The sequence below is a fragment of the Eptesicus fuscus genome, chromosome 13 (genome assembly GCF_027574615.1).
Source record: "Eptesicus fuscus isolate TK198812 chromosome 13, DD_ASM_mEF_20220401, whole genome shotgun sequence".
NCBI lineage: Eukaryota > Metazoa > Chordata > Mammalia > Chiroptera > Vespertilionidae > Eptesicus > Eptesicus fuscus.
The window spans coordinates 59860402-59877368 of record NC_072485.1 but is presented as its reverse complement, the minus strand read 5'-3'; the positions used below and the strand labels follow the sequence as shown (position 1 = coordinate 59877368).

General features: G+C 42.7%; 1 protein-coding gene across 7 annotated transcripts in view; it reads right to left on the bottom strand.

The window, feature by feature from the left end:
* Positions 1–16967, bottom strand: part of BBOX1 (gamma-butyrobetaine hydroxylase 1) — a 98760-nt gene that overhangs the window by 29894 nt on the left and 51899 nt on the right. For all 7 annotated transcript variants that reach the window (XM_054724577.1, XM_054724575.1, XM_028156711.2 and 4 more), the window contains one exon: positions 3451–3649. In XM_054724577.1, coding sequence (XP_054580552.1) covers positions 3451–3649 — 199 coding nt within the window. The remainder of the gene's footprint in view (positions 1–3450; positions 3650–16967) is intronic.

The window sequence follows — 16967 nt, the reverse complement described above, 5'->3', positions numbered from 1 at the left end:
TTTTGAAGACCTGCCCCGCAAGTCTTGCAGGCACACCTGCGCCCCAAGCAACGGCTTATGCATATGGGTGGCCTGCCCTCTGGCAGCGGACCAGATGAACTGCTGTTCTAGTCGGACTGCTCCAGGGCCACTCAGACAGGAGGAAGAAACTACAGTTTTTGCTGTAATCCTTGCTGAGTGCCTAAGGCAGTAGCTGATCTACACCCCATTGGAGACCCAGAAACGAGGGCATCTAGTGGTCTGTGGGAGATGACACCAGATTTCAACCACGTGCATAAGGTACACATTCAACAGGAATATTTAGTGAGCGCCAAAGCTTTGCTGCGCCAAGACCCGGCCCATAGACGTGTCTCCTGCACAGCAACTCTTCCTTTATAGACAAAGAGAGCCCCCCCAGTGACACCAACAGCAATCAAGACTTAACTATACAAAGGAGGACCAAGATGGAGGCATAGGGCGGAAGCCTGATTGTTGCCTACCACAACAACTTTGAGACTATGACAAGAGAGCAGAGCAGACACCATCCAAGACCACCATAGGGCTGGCTGAGTAGATGCTCTACAACTAGAATAAAAGAGGGGTATGTGGGATGATGCTGATGCTGGTGACCCAAAGACCACACTTTAAGAACTACGGCTCAGGCGACACAAAAGAACTATGTCTCAGGCGATACAACAGCGGCCTGGAACGTGCTCGGCGCAGTTCCCCCGGCGGTCTCCGGCTGAGGGGACGGCTCCACTGGCAGCCAAGCACGGACAGACGAGCCCCTATGAGACATGGGGTGGGAGACTCCGCGCTTGCTGACCTCCGAGTCCGTCAAGAATCTCAACGCCCCGGAGCGGCCAGGTGCGCATGCTCGGCGACCGGCCACCGATGCAGACCCAAGGGCCGACGCAGCGACGCCAGACCGGCCCACCGCCATGCACCGGGCGCACCGGAGCTTCTCCGAGCCGCCGCCCGACTAGTTCTGCAGCAGCCATACTGGAGCTCTGGAAGGATGGCCAGGGGAATTGCTGAGGGGGGATTGACCGGCAGGAATTGGGATCGGGAAGACGGGGCCCCGCTGAGACCCGGGTGTGGGCGGGGTTGCACGCCTCTGGGCTAGGGTGTGGTCACACGCCTCTGGGTATAAGTGAGGCCTCACGTCCCTGGGTCTAGGTGAGGCCACACGCCCCTGGGTCCAGGTGAGGCCGGACTCCGGGTCCGGGTGAGGCCATGTGCCCCTGGACCCGGATGACGCTGGATCCCGTGCCCGGGCGAGGCCAAGCGCCCCTGGGTCTGGGAGAGCCCACACACCCCTGGGTCCAGGCGAGACCATGTGTCCCAGGATCCGGGTGAGGCCTCGTGCACCTAGGCCCGGGTGAGCCCAAGTGGCCCTGGGTCTGGGAGAGGCCAAGCGTCCCTGGGTCCGGGTGAGACCATGTGTCCCTGGATCCGGGTGAGGCCTCGTGCACCTAGGCCCGGGTGAGCCCAAGTGGCCCTGGGTCTGGGAGAGGCCAAGCGTCCCTGGGTCCGGGTGAGACCATGTGTCCCTGGATCCGGGTGAGGCCTCGTGCACCTAGGCCCGGGTGAGCCCAAGTGGCCCTGGGTCTGGGAGAGGCCAAGCGTCCCTGGGTCCGGGTGAGACCATGCGTCCCTGGATCCGGATGAGGCCTCGTGCACCTAGGCCCGGGTGAGCCCAAGTGGCCCTGGGTCTGGGAGAGGCCAAGCGTCCCTGGGTCCGGGTGAGACCATGTGTCCCTGGATCCGGGTGAGGCCTCGTACACCTAGGCCCGGGTGAGCCCAAGTGGCCCTGGGTCTGGGAGAGGCCAAGCGTCCCTGGGTCCGGGTGCGACCATGTGTCCCTGGATCCGGATGAGGCCTCGTGCACCTTGGCCCGAGTGAGGCCACGTGCCCCTGGGTCTGGGAGAGGCTAAGCGTCCCTGGGTCCGGGTGAGACCATGCGTCCCTGGATCCGGATGAGGCCTCGTGCACCTAGGCCCGGGTGAGCCCAAGTGGCCCTGGGTCTGGGAGAGGCCAAGCGTCCCTGGGTCCGGGAGAGACCATGTGTCCCTGGATCCAGGGGAGGCCTTGTGCAACTAAGCCCTGGTGAGGCCACGTGCCCCTGGGTCTGGGAGAGGCCAAGCGTCCCTGGGTATGGGTGAAGCCAGATCCTGGGTCCGGGTGAGGCCGTGCGCCCCTGGATCCATCCGGGTGAGGCTGGGTCCCAGGCCCGGGTGAGACCATGCGCCCCTTGGGTATGGGTGAGGCCACGTGCCCCTTAGTCCGGGTGATGCCGTGCCCCTGGGTTCGGCCGAGACCAAACCATAGGGAGTCGGACCTCCATTACCACCATTTGTCCACCATCCAGAGCTGAGGGGTCAGTGCTGACATGTACACATAAGGAACTACTGGACATTGAAATTGGGTCTCAAAAGAACTGTTGGTCCAGGGGGGAAGCTCGCTACAGATTGATTCCTTTGCCTGTCAGCATAACTATTATTGCTCGTCTCACATTCAGTTCTTATTAGTATATATCTAGTGACATATGATCTCGCTCATCTAGGGGAAATGATGAACAACATAGACTGAGGAACAAGAACAGAACCAGAAGCAAGGAGGCATCGATCGGACTATCGGGCCTCAGAGGGAGGATAGGGGAAGGTAGGGGGAGGGTGGGGGGAGGGGGAGAGTTCAACCAAAGGACCTGTATGCATGCATATAAGCCTATCCAACGGTTAAGTTCAACAGGGGATTGGGGCATGCGTGGGGAGAGGGGTGGGATGGGAATGGGGGGATGAGGACAAATGTGTGACACCTTAATCAATAAAGAAATTAAAAAAAAATAAAAATTAAAAAAAAAATCTTGAAGAAACACAGTCTTCCATCCTACCTCTTATGGGCTGAATTGTGCCCCTTGAAAATTATAATGATGAAGCCCTAACTAACCCCCAATGTGACTATGTTGGGAGATAGGGCCAATAAGGGAGGATTAAGGTTAAGTCATAAGTGTGGGGCCTATGGGACTGGTAAGAAGAGGAGCAGATACTAGGACTGTGGGTACATAGAGGAGACAGTGAGGAAGTGGTCATCTGCAAGCCAGGAAGAGGGGTCTCACCAGAAACCAACCCTGGTGGCCCCCTGATCTTGAACTTCTGGCCTCCAAACTGTGAGGAAATAAATTTCTGCTATCTAAGCCACCCAATCTATGGTATTCTCTTATGGCAGCTCTAGCAAACTCATACACACCTTAACTAGCCTGATGCCTTTGGTATCTGATGTCTTTGGACTTTTAGACTTAAAAATTCTAGTCATTCTCAGAGCAACCTCATTTTTAGACTCATCTTCTCATCTGATTTCCTGATGAAGATATTATAGAGATTTCTGTATCTCCAATCAAAAGATTATCCCTTCGGAGAAATATATTAAACTTTACATATAATGGCAGAATATAAACTTTTGATAACTCACCCATAAAATGTGAGGTAAAGGAAACCAATCCTTTTCCCAAGTTTGACAACTTCCCCTCGTTTGTCGGATGCTCCAGTGAGTCGCACTATGCCTACTTTCTTGAGGCTGGAGAGCCACTTGTATGCATGCTCATCATTTTTTAAAACATCTTCAAAATCCAGAGTAGGTAGCTGGAGTTCTGAGCCCCAGTACTGACATTCTGTGAATTAAGAAAATGAAAAAACCAGATGGGATTTCTTTGTTTTTATTTACAGTGATAACCTCAGGGAAGGGGCTAGTTCTTTGAAGCTGGCTTTTGATTCAACGTGGACTCTCAGTCATATTGCAAATGCCTAAATTACCAGATTTTCTTCCTTGGAGCCATTCTAGTCTACTTATATACCTCCCCTGCCCCCCGCCCTGCTTTCTACTATGCCTGATCCATGACAGATATTCATTATACCACAGTTGTTGAGAAAAGGTAGTTTAGCTCATAGATGACTCTTGATCTGTATATCTATCTGGGCACTGTTTAAAAATAACCTTGAACACTGTGTGTTTTAACAGCCAAGTCCTATTACTCAACTCCAAATAGATAAAATTGGGATGGTGGCCTAGAACATCATATGCCTAATCTTGAGAGTGTGGGGACTGTTTCTCGTGGTAGGTACAGTTCCTTCTTTCTTATTTTGTCTGATAAGATGATTTCTCTGGGGTTGCATTGTCTTCTGGAGTCAGCAAAGGCTGGCAGTGGGGAGAGAAGTTGGAAGGTGTGGTCCTGGGGTGCATAGACACCTTGGTGACAAAGCCACAGGAGATAAAGTCAAATGCACGCCTTAGCTCTTTGATTCTTTATCTTAAATGCTCATAAAATGTTTGCTTGAAAAAAAAAAACCCACAACAGAAAGGAAAAGAAGTATAAAAAACAATTTGATTGCAAACCAGGATCTCCCAAAAGAGGTGGAACACAGAGGAGATGGAATTTTGCCAGGGGAAATAACTCAGACATTACAACTGCATTCAGGAAAGACTTAACACGAGCTAACCCATTTGATTTCTTTATTTTTTTTCAGGAATGAATTTACCTTAGGAAGGCAAACCTTCCTAACAAGTGGCAGAATGAGAAATTATGATCTCAATATCTAAGCAATGCCTCGCTTTTTCTAACTGGGGACTATACACCGTGTTACAGAAAACAACCTTAATACCCCCCTCCCATTTAAGAATAAGGAATGGGTCAATGTTGCCTGGTAGTAGTTGTAGAGTGGAAATCATTCATTCAATGTCAACATGGCTTTCTTAGGAGACAGATAGTGAAAAGATGCAGGCAGGTGCATGGAGCCATTCCTGCTCCTCTACCAGCTAGTGGCAGAAGGACATTCGCAGAGGTGAGTAGGTATGTGCCTGTGGGAAGACCCAATCAGACTATGCATGCATATATTGCCAATGTTTCTGGGTTATTATGCATAACAGCTTGCATAATGAGGCAGAACTTCTGGGGCCTAAATTAAAAACTATAAATTAGTTCCTCCAGGTTGCCGAATTAATACTTTTGGGTGTTAATATTGTTTAGTATTTCATACATTCCACAAGCCAAAGTAACTTATTGTATCTTCTCCAGAAGTCGAGTTTATATCCAGCCATTGGTTCCTAACTTCTCCTTTTATAATTTCTCCTTTTAACTCTTCTCTCTCTTTGGGACCAATAGAACTGAAAGGACAATAGCCTTACCTGCTTCCCCGCCCACCCCGTTTTTTTTTTTTTTTTAAAGCATTGCTTATCAAGTGCTTCTTACACTTGAGACAACCTTAGGTGTAATGTTAACCAAATCACTTTGGCAAAGAGAAGCAGCTCAGCACATGGGCCATTTTGTATTATGCAAAAGCAAGTTGGCTAAAGTAATAACAGATAACGACATGTGAAGGTTTGGGAGTAATGATTATACTTTTTTTTTTTTGGGGGGGTAGGTTGGTTTAACATACAAGTTCTTGGTATTCCTTGATTATATTAGTGACTCAACAATTATTTGTTGGTTTATCTTTTCAAGAAGCCTAATATTTTACCATGTCAAGGCACTATGATAGGCGGTAGGTTTTAAGGAGCTCATAGTCTATGGGAGAAGTAGACCTGGGAACTGACAATATGATAGAGGCTATAGTTCAGGGGTGGGGAACCTTTTTTTCTGCCAAGAGCCATTTGGATGTTTATAACATCATTCACAGGCCATACAAAATTATCAACTTAAAAATTAGCCTGCTGTATCTGGTCAAACATTTAATTAACTCCCCCTAATGCCTTGGTAGGGCCAGACCAAATGATTTTGCAGGCCTTATACAGCCCGTGGGCGGGACGTTCCCCACCCCTTCTATAGTTGAAATATGTTCAAGATACCATGAAGATATCAGATCTTCTGACCCCTGTTCCCATGCTCCTTCTTGGATGCCAGCTATTCTTTTACATGCATGAAGTCCCACAGGTCTGTTCCTCATGGTTCAACTATTTCATCTAAAATCAAACAGACCTGATTTCATATGAAGGAGCCTCTTCTCAAAGAGGCACTCTACTTGACTTTGTGTGAATGTTCAATTATGTGGTTGTTTGCTTCGCCATCCCACTAGCTCTTTTTGTTTAAAGTCTCCAGATTGTACTATCTGATACCAGTCAAGAAAGTCTGCAGAAAGAAGGCGATACATGTCATAAATAATGCTTATTGGCTGCCTCACTAGAAAAGTCATTTGGCTTCCAGTTCGGAGAAACATTTCCTGGGCAAAACGTCAGTGTTAAGGACATAAATAACAAATCACCATCTCTTCTTTCCAAAGCTTACTCTAAGTAAACCATATCTAGAAACTTGAAAAATATTTCAAACTGCTTTAAGCTTATTGGTCCCAATGAAAAGCACAGGCCCATAGAGTCTTAGAGGCAGGTGTGATGTTAGGGACTCAGCTGGCATCTTCCCACGGCTTTAGGATTTCCCACCATCATTAGTTCTCATTATTGACCAACAAGATTGTTTAAACCACAACCGAGGATCCTTGTAGTTCTTGGACACTGTGATGATTTGACTAAGGACAGGTTGTTCATTGCTGGGTAGACTGTTAGATTAGTTTTCTACATGGCCATATAGCAAATGTGTTACCTTTATTACAAACTGTTAAATAATTTACTGGTGAACCTTCATTGTAATGTTTAGAGGAAAATCTTATGTCCTGGTGACAACAAACCAGCGTGGAGAGTTGGCATGCTCCAGATGCAGTATTGTCAAGTAGAACTTCTGAGAAAATTCAGAAATATTCTGTTGTACTGCCCAGTACTGTGGCTACTAGCAACAACTTATGGCTATTGAGACCTGACATATGGCAAGTGGAACTGAAGAACTAAGTTTTAAAATTTAATATTAACTAATTTAAACTTAAACTTAAGTAGTTACATGTGACTGGTAGTAAATGAGACAGGATATGAATAAAGTAAAGTGCATGGAGGCAAAGAGGCCTGGTTTTAGGTATTAATTTTTGCCTCTTAGCAGCTAGTTTCTTGGTCTCTTCTCTGAACCTCTGTCTCATAATTTGTAAAATAGCCATCGTTATATTTACCTTGCAGGTCTTTTATTAACAATGCAGTGAGATTGTATAAGAAGCCTAACACAGTGCCTGGCACATAGTAGACTAATAATAATAATAATAATAATAATAATAATAGTAATTTGTATAGCTAATACTTTCTGAGTACTTTCTTGGTGTCAGGAGTAGTGCTAGGTGCTTTCTCTATATTATTTCGTTTAATGTCCACAATAAATATACATGAGAGATGCTTTCAGTATTTTCATGTTACAGAGAAGGGAACAGAGATCCAAGTCCTGTAGCTAATGATTTGCAGAATTAGCCAGTCAAATCTAGGTGACTGATTCCAAAGTCTGTAATTTTAACAACTACACATAAAACAAACATTGGACGCCCTGAAATACTGTCATCCCATGTATTTTTATGTTCCATGCCTGAATGTCCATAGCTTTTCCTGTCCCTTATTGAAGGAATTTTACTAGATAAAAATAAGAAAGCAGAGCAATTTGCAGTAAGGAACACTGTGTCTGAACTTGTTCTAGCATGGGTGTTTAAAGATAAACCTTGGCTCCTCGTCAGGATTTTACACGCAGAAGAAAACATTATGAGTAGGCTCCATTGCACAACTCTACAACAGCATTGCTTTTCACCTGTTGTGAAATGAACCGAGGCTTCAAAATCAGCCGGCTCCTCTACCTTATGCCATTGTAATTCAGGGATCCATGTCAGTTTGGTTTTACTTGAGGCCAGTATCACTTTCCAGTGAGCTTTGGTGACCGTGGCCAGGAAATAGAATAAAGAGAGATTGGAAAAACAATTTCACCAGATGTAAATGTTTTTAAAACTTTGAGTTTGTATTTTGACTACTTTGGGGGATTCCAGAAGCATCTGCTTTGGGCATACACTAAATACATCTGTATACATTTATAGCATGTTTCAGTGAATTTGTTTCTACGTGAGTCACTTTCCCATGATAGAATAACACGCACACACAGCATGCTCGCCAACACACAAGTGCACACACACAGTACCCTTTGTTTTAAAACTGCAGAAGGAGTTGGATTCTTTCAATCAAGGTTATACTTTGCATATGTAAAGTTAACCAATTTCACACAAAGAACTGGGTATAAAGCAAGGTTATCGTCAGTCCCATAGAAGCATGGTGTGGACTATAAATAATTCAGGCCGCAGGACTTCACTTTCAGAGTGTGGTTACAAAGACTTTTAAGTTCCACAAAGTTTGCAGTGTTCCAGCTATAGCTCTCATTGTGGTGTGCCCTGGCAGGAGCTTCGCAGAAATAAGCGACCGAGGGCCATAGTCCCTTGTGGAACCTGTGTCCTAGCATGAGCCCCTCATACACTTCGTAACACTAAGGGTGACTTTCAGAAACAGCACTGTGACTCACCAGCTTCCAAATCTATCATCACAGTTCGAATGTAAGCCACTCAAATTTCCCTGAGAGATAAACTGCATTTTTATGAAACCCATGAAAGATAAACTACATTTTATGAAATCCACAGAAACCTTAATATTGAAAATGTAATTTAGAAGCATCTTTTTCAGTCTCCCCCAACTGTAAAACCTGATTCCTGGGGGCCCAAAAGAAAACCCGTTTAACTAGAGTAAATCATTTATCAGGCAGATACACTGAAAGCTAATTGAAATTTCCCACCTGGGTCTGGATACATAAACAGTGTGGAAAATGACGGAGTATTTAAGGCATGAACCACCCCATCTAATTTAACTTATGGGCCCGCTAATAAAGACTTCCTTGAACATGTGCTTCACACATCATAAAGTTTACGAACAGGCTACAGGCTGGCTTTCAATAAACCATTTGTACAAGGTTTCCTTCTTGGGGTTATGAATCACATTCCCGGATCCTAAGTTTTATTTCAGAAAAGGAAAAGGCACAAAGAAGCGCTTCAGCTACAGACTCATGAGTGCGACATGCCGAGTTGCAACGTGTTATTTCAAGAGGTTAGGGCCTTCCCATCACCTGCGCCTAACTGTGCTGTTGGCTCTGAAACAGCCAATCTCTTACTGTCTTTTCCTACAAATGCCTCTTAGGGGTCCAGTTAAAACAAAAATCTGACCCCTAAGACACTCGAGTGGAAATGGGGCTTTGATTCTTCTCTCTGTGCTAAGGGAATCCAGCCCTCTTTGGATGTGCTTTTACTTCTTGTCTAGTGAACTCAACACTTCTTTCAAGATTTTGGTCACGTGTCTTCACTTTGATTGAGATCTTCTGACTCTGAGATGAGGATGTGAATGCAAGCAATTGATTAAAGAGCTCTCCTGGGGGCACTATTAGGAGGTAGAAGGTGTATTACTGAACAGGTTACTGCTTTTGGCCACAGGGCTTGGCAATGCTGAACCTCATGGCAACACTGTAGAATACACTTCAGAGTTGTCCCACCCTGGGGCAGGGAATCCCCTCACTCCTGGTCTTTCTGGCCTTCTGTGTGTCCTGGCCAATTGTGCTCCCAGGCAGAGAAACCTTCCAGCAGAGAGGCAACCAAGCAGCACGAAGCTGCTGGCAAGTGTAGGAAGAGTGCTGGGGGCTATGAGCAGGCACTGGCAGCCTCTGCTGTGCCTCCTTCAGGATCTGCAAGAGTGGGTGAGCTGGCTGTCTTCTCTGGTCCCCGAGCCTGACACACACCACAGTTACAGTGCTTGTCACATTATGTGGAAGTGATCTCTCACTTATTCAACACATGTTTGTTGAAAGCCTTGTGAGGCAAAAGAGATCTCATGGGTGAATAGAAATAGATGTAATTGCTTCCCGTGTGAGGAAAACAGTGAATAAACAGGGAAACAAACATATAAGCACATAAAAGTACACATTTCAGCAAGTGCAGGGGGGTTAACAGGGCATATTGATACTCATTGGGAGATAAATGGGGACCTATTTATACATGGCAGTTATGAAAGGACTAGCTGAAGGGATGCTATTTAAGTCAAATCCTGAGGGGTGAGAGAAGCCAGTCATGCCTAGGTCAAGGGGGCAAGGAGATGAGTGTCCTGGTGGGAGGGGCAAAAGGAAGATGGGGAATCTCTTAGCTTGTTGGAGGAATGCAAAGTCACTGAGGGAGAACACACGAGGCAGCAAGGGCATTTAGCAGATGAAGTGGAAGTTATTCCCAAAGCTAGTTCATTGAGGATGCATGAGGCACACCCAGAGATGAAGATATTGGTCCAATTTTTTAAAAAATATATTTTATTGATTTTTTACAGAGAGGAAGAGAGGGGGAGAGAGAGTTAGAAACATCGATCAGCTGCCTCCTGCACACTCCCCACTGGGGCTATGCCCGCAACCAAGGTACATGCCCTTGACCGGAATCGAACCTGGGACCTTTCGGTCCGCAGGCCGACGCTCTATCCACTGAGCCAAACCTGTTTTGGCAGTCCAATTTGATAGGGATGTTGTGTCAAAGTTACTAACTCAAGGTTTGAAGGTAACAGATCTGGATTCAAATATGAATTCTGATACTTCCCATCTAATGACCCTCAGAAAGTGATCTATTCTCTCGGTTCAATTTCTTCATCTGGAAGTTACGGGATGAAAACAATCTGCAGGGTTGCTGTTAAAGTTAAATGAGATGATGTCTACGAAAAGCTCACCATAGTATACTTGATTAAATATGCACTTGAACCAGACCATCTGGAGGAAAACACACTATGATGTCTGATCTTGTTGCATGCCCACTAATCTCTAGTGAAGTCTTATACTCTTCTCGCTGACAGTTTCTCATGTTCTCTGTCATCAAATCTCCCACACTTCCTTCTCCTACTCATGCTCAGCTGACAACTTTGCTTTGTATTTCAGTAAAAACACAGAAGGACTCAGAAGAGACCTTCCATGTATTCCCACCATCACAATCACCAACCTGCCTGCATCCCATGTCCTTATCGCCACTTGATGTAGTATAAGATATATTTATAAATGTAGTGATTGCTTTCTCTACCAAGATGTAAACTATTAGGGACAAGGCCTTCCTCTGTTTTGTTCACCACTGCATCCCCAGCACCTAGGACAGTGCCTGGTACATAGTAAACACTCATATACATTTGCTGAATAAATTCATAATAAATGCTAGATGCTCAATAAATGGTCATTAATCTTAGATATTTTCCTAGATTCCAACTGTCTAGTGAGGAAGACGGTCAATGCACAGACACTGACCATTCATTGCAATAACTGCAGTGACACTGAGAGAGGAGCCCACACAAACTGCTGTGACCACATAGAAGAGGGAGCGGGGGTGGATGGTATTTAATAGAACAGATGATCTTTATTTAAATCTTGGCTCTGCTAGTGCTTGTCTCTTTGATTTTGGATTAATTACTTCATTTCTATCAGCCTCATTTTCCTCATGTGTAAAATGATTGTAATAATAATGCAGCCTTTGTGAAGATGTTGCTAGGGTTAAATTGAGAAATAAATATAAAGTACTGAGCTCAGTGCCTAACATAGAGTGATGCTTTTTAAAAAAATCTGAATATATTAAATATTGATAAAATGACACATTAATTCCAGGATACAAACAGACTGATGACACCGATGGTAATCAGAACTAGAAAGTTGTCTTTGTACTTAATCCTTGCCTTGCAGATGAAAAAGAGGGTTTCTTCAAGGCATATGAGTTGATAATATTCTATTCACATATAAATTCTTTAAGAAATGTGAGGAAGAAGATTGGCAATGGAGTAGGAAAAGCGATAGAGGAGAAAGAAGGCAAATGATGTTGGTAGTTCAGAGAGTTGTAGTGAAGGCAGTAAGACTCGATTGGATTCTGAATTATTTTAATGATGGAGCTAATAGGTTTTCTTGAGATACTGGATGTACAGTATAAGAGATAAAGGGGAATCAAGGGTGATTCTGCTGCCAGAGAGATGGAGTTGCCCTCAACTGAGATGGAAAAGACTGTGTGAGGAGCAGGATTATCTAAAACCACTGAGTCTCATCTTTTCTCTCTTTTTTTTTTCTTATTGCTCCAAGTATATTATTTTATAAATTCCGTTTTTGGCTGTCCATCATATATTTTGTTTGATCACGTTATTCTGAGGTAGAAACTCCCATTATGCCCTATTGAAGTTAGAGTTTGGAGACTCTGCTTCCTCCTGGTATGAGCATATTGCTTTTCTTTAGTTATCTTTCCTTTATCTTCCTTATTGAGATTATCTACTTGTATACAGTCATGAGATTATGCCTAATTTGGGCCTGAAATTTATTTCATCCAAGTATTTAGCTTACACATGAAATATATCTGCTGATTGCTGGTATTTTCATCTATAAAAATCCTTTAACTATTACTAAATTACACAGTCACTTTCTCTCAAGTTTGCTGGCCATGCCAGCTTCAGCAAACATTTCTAACTCACAGATTGAAATTAGGTTTATAGTTGATCAGACTTTTCACTGCTATCCTTAACTTTATTTCAAACTATCTGCCAGGAAGGTAAAATTTTGGCCCAGACTTTGAACCAATGTCTGAGTGACCAAAATTCTTTCCAGGGCAATAGTTCACTCCTGAGGCACTCTCATGTTTTTAATCAGAAATGTAGCATGATTATTTTCAAGTAAGGGAAAGTCTAAGATAAGATCTTACCATACCACTGTTGTTTCTCTCTCCTCCTGTTCACCCAAATGCTCTTCACTATGCCTCTGCTCCAAGTTCATTGCTCTCTGAATTGGAGGGAAAAGGGAGAGGGAAAGGACCTAACAGGCTTTGCGATCTGTGTCCAGGCACTGTGTGAAGCCCAGCAGTTGCATTTTATCATTTATTCTTCACATCCCCAAACTGGGAGGACTGCCTCTTTTACATAGGAAAAAAGTGAGGCTCAGATAATTTATGAAACTAAGTCAAGTTCACAGAGCAGAGAGTCAAAGACAGCTCTGCTGACTCCAAAGCCTTATCTCCTTTCATTACACAGTGTTCCACAGGTGAAGAGCATTCTTGACATACAACACTCTTTCACTTTCTCTCTAGTCACCTTTTTTAAAAAAAAACACAAAAAAAGTATATGCTTCCATTGTTATAGTACAACCTTGCATTTTAGTGTGAAATTATGTCTATTTCCTGGGCTTGCTTACCTTCTAATCTATAGTTTATGGTTTGGCTCAGGGATGCATATAAATAACAGATCGAATCATTGGTAAAGGACTTCATTGGGATGTGTGTTGGACCCTGCAGGTGAAATTTGGTCAGACAGGAAGAATGGAATAGGCGATCCGGGAAACAAGGAGAACTTGGATAAGAGTAAGAATTCATATGCCTGTGGGCGTGGCACAAGATTGTGGGATAATGGGAAAAAGTCGGACTTCACTGTGCCACAGTGAGACACAGAGTAAGAGGAAGCAGAGAAGATGGTGGACAACAGGAGAATTACCCTACAGAGTTGTGCAAGCCAGGTGTGAACACAAAGGCATATTATTTTAGTATTATTTCAGACATGAGATGATGAAAAGCTCCAACCAGACATGAGATGATAAAAGCCAACTAAATTGTTGGCAAAAGAGATAACCAAAGCAATATTTCCCCCCTATAACCTGTTGAGTATCAGTCTTTTCTGGGAAAACATACAATATGCATGGAATTTTGACAGCCAATGGAAAAAAGGAGAAATGAATTTCACTAATAGAATTCAGCATTTTTTCTTTCTTTGTAAACAAATATACTGCTCAAGAGGTTCAAGCAGCCTCTCAGGACTAGCTGGTCTCTATAGTTATTTACATCCGCCTTCTAAGGAAACTTGTGAAGATTGAGTTAATCCATAAAGTGTGACATTGCCCTTCATTCAGCATTGCACTACTCTAGAGGATAAATAGACACTATTTCTATCATGCAGATAAGATTTGGAGGCATAAAAAGGTTAAGTAACTCGCTCAAGATCATAGAACTAGCAACACCTAAGATCAAGAGCACTCTTAACTTCAATGCTACACTATTTTCTTGATTAATAGCAAAGTTATAGACTGAGGAAAATGCAGAATTTTGGGAAAAAAATATAGTAATGTTAGAGCATTCATTGAATAGAACAGAGGCTAAAAGTCAGCTAATTTGTTTGATTATTTTTATTTATTTTTTGCCATGGGCACATTTAAAAGTTTGGGACTGAAACTTAAAAAGAAGAAATTTAAGTATGATGAAAATATTTATTACCCCCAAACTAAAGTTGTGTAGTTCTGTGATCTGCCACTTTGAAAAAGCAAAGTAGAATCAGAAGTGAGAGGTAACAATTTTTAACCAGATGTCGTGTGTGTGTGTGTGTGAGTGTGTGTGTGTGTGTGTGTGTGTGTGTGTGTGTGTGTCTGTCTGTCTGATGACTCTCCTAATGTGTAGGTACTAGCAAAAATGGCAGGCTAAATATATAAAATATGTGCAGGTTTGGTAAAAATGAAGCCAGCATATAAAGTGGTCCAACTTTACTTCTTGAAATTGCCACACTTTTACATTTTCTAAATTTATAAATGCTAAATTTAGAGTCCAACTGCCAATGTTATAAAACCGACTTCTAGTCTGCAAGAAAAAGTAAGCCTAGTTTCTGAGAAATGAAAGTTTTTCATTCATTGAAGAAAGCTCATTCTACTTTTACTCTGTTAGGAAAAAAAAAGAAACATAAAGAGGAAATTTACTTTAATGTAACTGCAGAACATTGTTTTTCCAATAGTAAAAAAGGTATATTTTCCTTAATTTTTGATGTGGCAAATATACTGAAAAAAAACATGAAAAGGAAGGAGACTGTAATAATTCTTCCTTGAATTAGATTTGCTTTAGGTTTTCAAAAATATCCTCAAATGTTTTAAATGTTTTTAAACACATCAGCTTTTTAAAAATGTAATTAAAAACACATGGCCAGGATATTATTTATTTAAACATTTTTCTATTTATTATTTTTTTAATCGAGGTAAAATTGGTACATAACATATTAGTTTTAGGTATATGGCATAATCATTTGATCTTTGTATATACTACAAAGTGATCCCAACAATAAGTCTAGTTACCATCATCAGCATATTGACCCCCTTCACTCATTTTGCCCATCCCCCAACTCCCTTCTTCTCTGATAACCACCAATCTATTCTTTGTATCTATGAATTTTATTTTGTTTTGTTTGTTGATTTTTTCTTTAAGCTTCTACATATAAGTGAAATTATACAGTACTTGTCTTTCTCTGTCTGACTTATTTCACTTAGCACAATACCCTCTAGGTCCATTCCTATTGTCACAAATGGCAAGATTTCCTTCTTTTTTTATGGCTGCCTAGTATTCTGGTGTGTGTGTGTGTGTGTGTGTGTGTGTGTGTGTGTGTGACATCTTTATCCATTCTCATAGGTTGTTTCCATACGTTGGTTATTGTGAATAATATTGCAATGAATACAGGGTGCTTATATCTGTTTGAATTAGTGTTTTGGTAGAGATTAAAGAACAGGACCACTGACCTCCTATCCTACAGGTCAATATATGTTTCTCTTGAATACAGATTCTACCCCCATCCTCTCTGCTACTTCCCTGGTTTAGGCTCTCAAAGTCTTTTGCAGGATCATTTCTAGGCTGTGCTATGGTCACCCTGCTCCCAGTCACTCCCCAGACCAGTCCATTCAACACAGATGACCAGACCAGGACCTTTCTACAACACAGATCCAATCACTTAACTGTCTTTTTTAAAATGAATACAAACCAAGAGCCAACGAGGTACAGTGGAGAAGGGGGAATGCAACAAAGCTAAGGAGTCATTCACAAACATGTAAGCATTTAATAAATTATGTGCCTTTGGTCAAAATCAGAAAGGTTCAACTCTGAAACTGTAAAATGCATTCTAAAAAAAAGCAAAGCAATCTTATTATTAAATTTATCAAGATCTTAAATTCATTTCTCTGGCTTTATAACATAAGCCTGAGAACTAATGGAGGGAATAAGCCTGAGCTCTATGTTGAGAAACTCCTTTGCCGAAGGATTTAGGACTGAGACTCTTAATAGGGCACTTAAGCCTCTTCATGGTTTGGCCCCTTCCTTCGGTCTTGTGGACTAATAATTTTAACTTTACCAGCATTAAACTAATTGCAGATTCCTAAACCTACCCTGCTATTTTATACTTCTGTGATTTTCCACAGGCTTTTTTTCTCTGTTGAGAATTTCCTCACTTTCTATCTTTGCCTGACAAACTGATTCTTCAAAACCCAGCTAAAGCATGACTTCCCTTTGGGGACCCTTTCCTCATCTCTTCAGATTCCTTCCTCTATGTTGTACCGTCATGGACTTAAACTAATGTACTTTACTTATTTGTTTCCATGGCTCATGCACCCTCCTAGACTTGGTATATCCTGGAGGACAGAATCCATATCTTTTTTTTTTTTTAAACTTGGTATTTCCTTAAAGAGCTTCAAGCACAAAATAGGTACCCAATCTATGTGCTACTAGAGAGGACATTGTGAGGGATGATTATTAGCCACGTCTTCCTCCCAGCTGTGCCTGTCCCATGACAAAAGCCTTTTCTGGCTGATTATCATCTGCCTCTTCAGTTTTGAGTTCCACATCCAGTGCCAAGGGAAGATCAAGGGAAAGTGGTCTGCATCTTGACGCCAGATTTTAAAAGGCTCTCCTCACTCTAAGGAAAGCGCAGAAGAGGAGGAATTGCCACTGAGGACCGAAAACCCAACAAAGGCCTTTCACAAATGTCACCGAGTCTGTTTACATGTTCTGGAGTACAAATGTTTGAAAATATGCAATGGCAGTAAAATAACGTGTCAAGTTTTACGGGCAAAAAGCCATAAAAGCAATACTCTCTAAAATGGCCCATTAACTTATTCTTTAACCTACCGACTGCACAGCTTGAGAATATATTTTAAAAATCTGATCTTGTTTTAAACCATTAAAATATTTTCCAGTGTCTAAATAGCAGCCAGTTCTCCTTATATTATTCATGATTGCTGTGTGACCAGCTTTTTCCACTACTTAACTGAGTGTAGTATC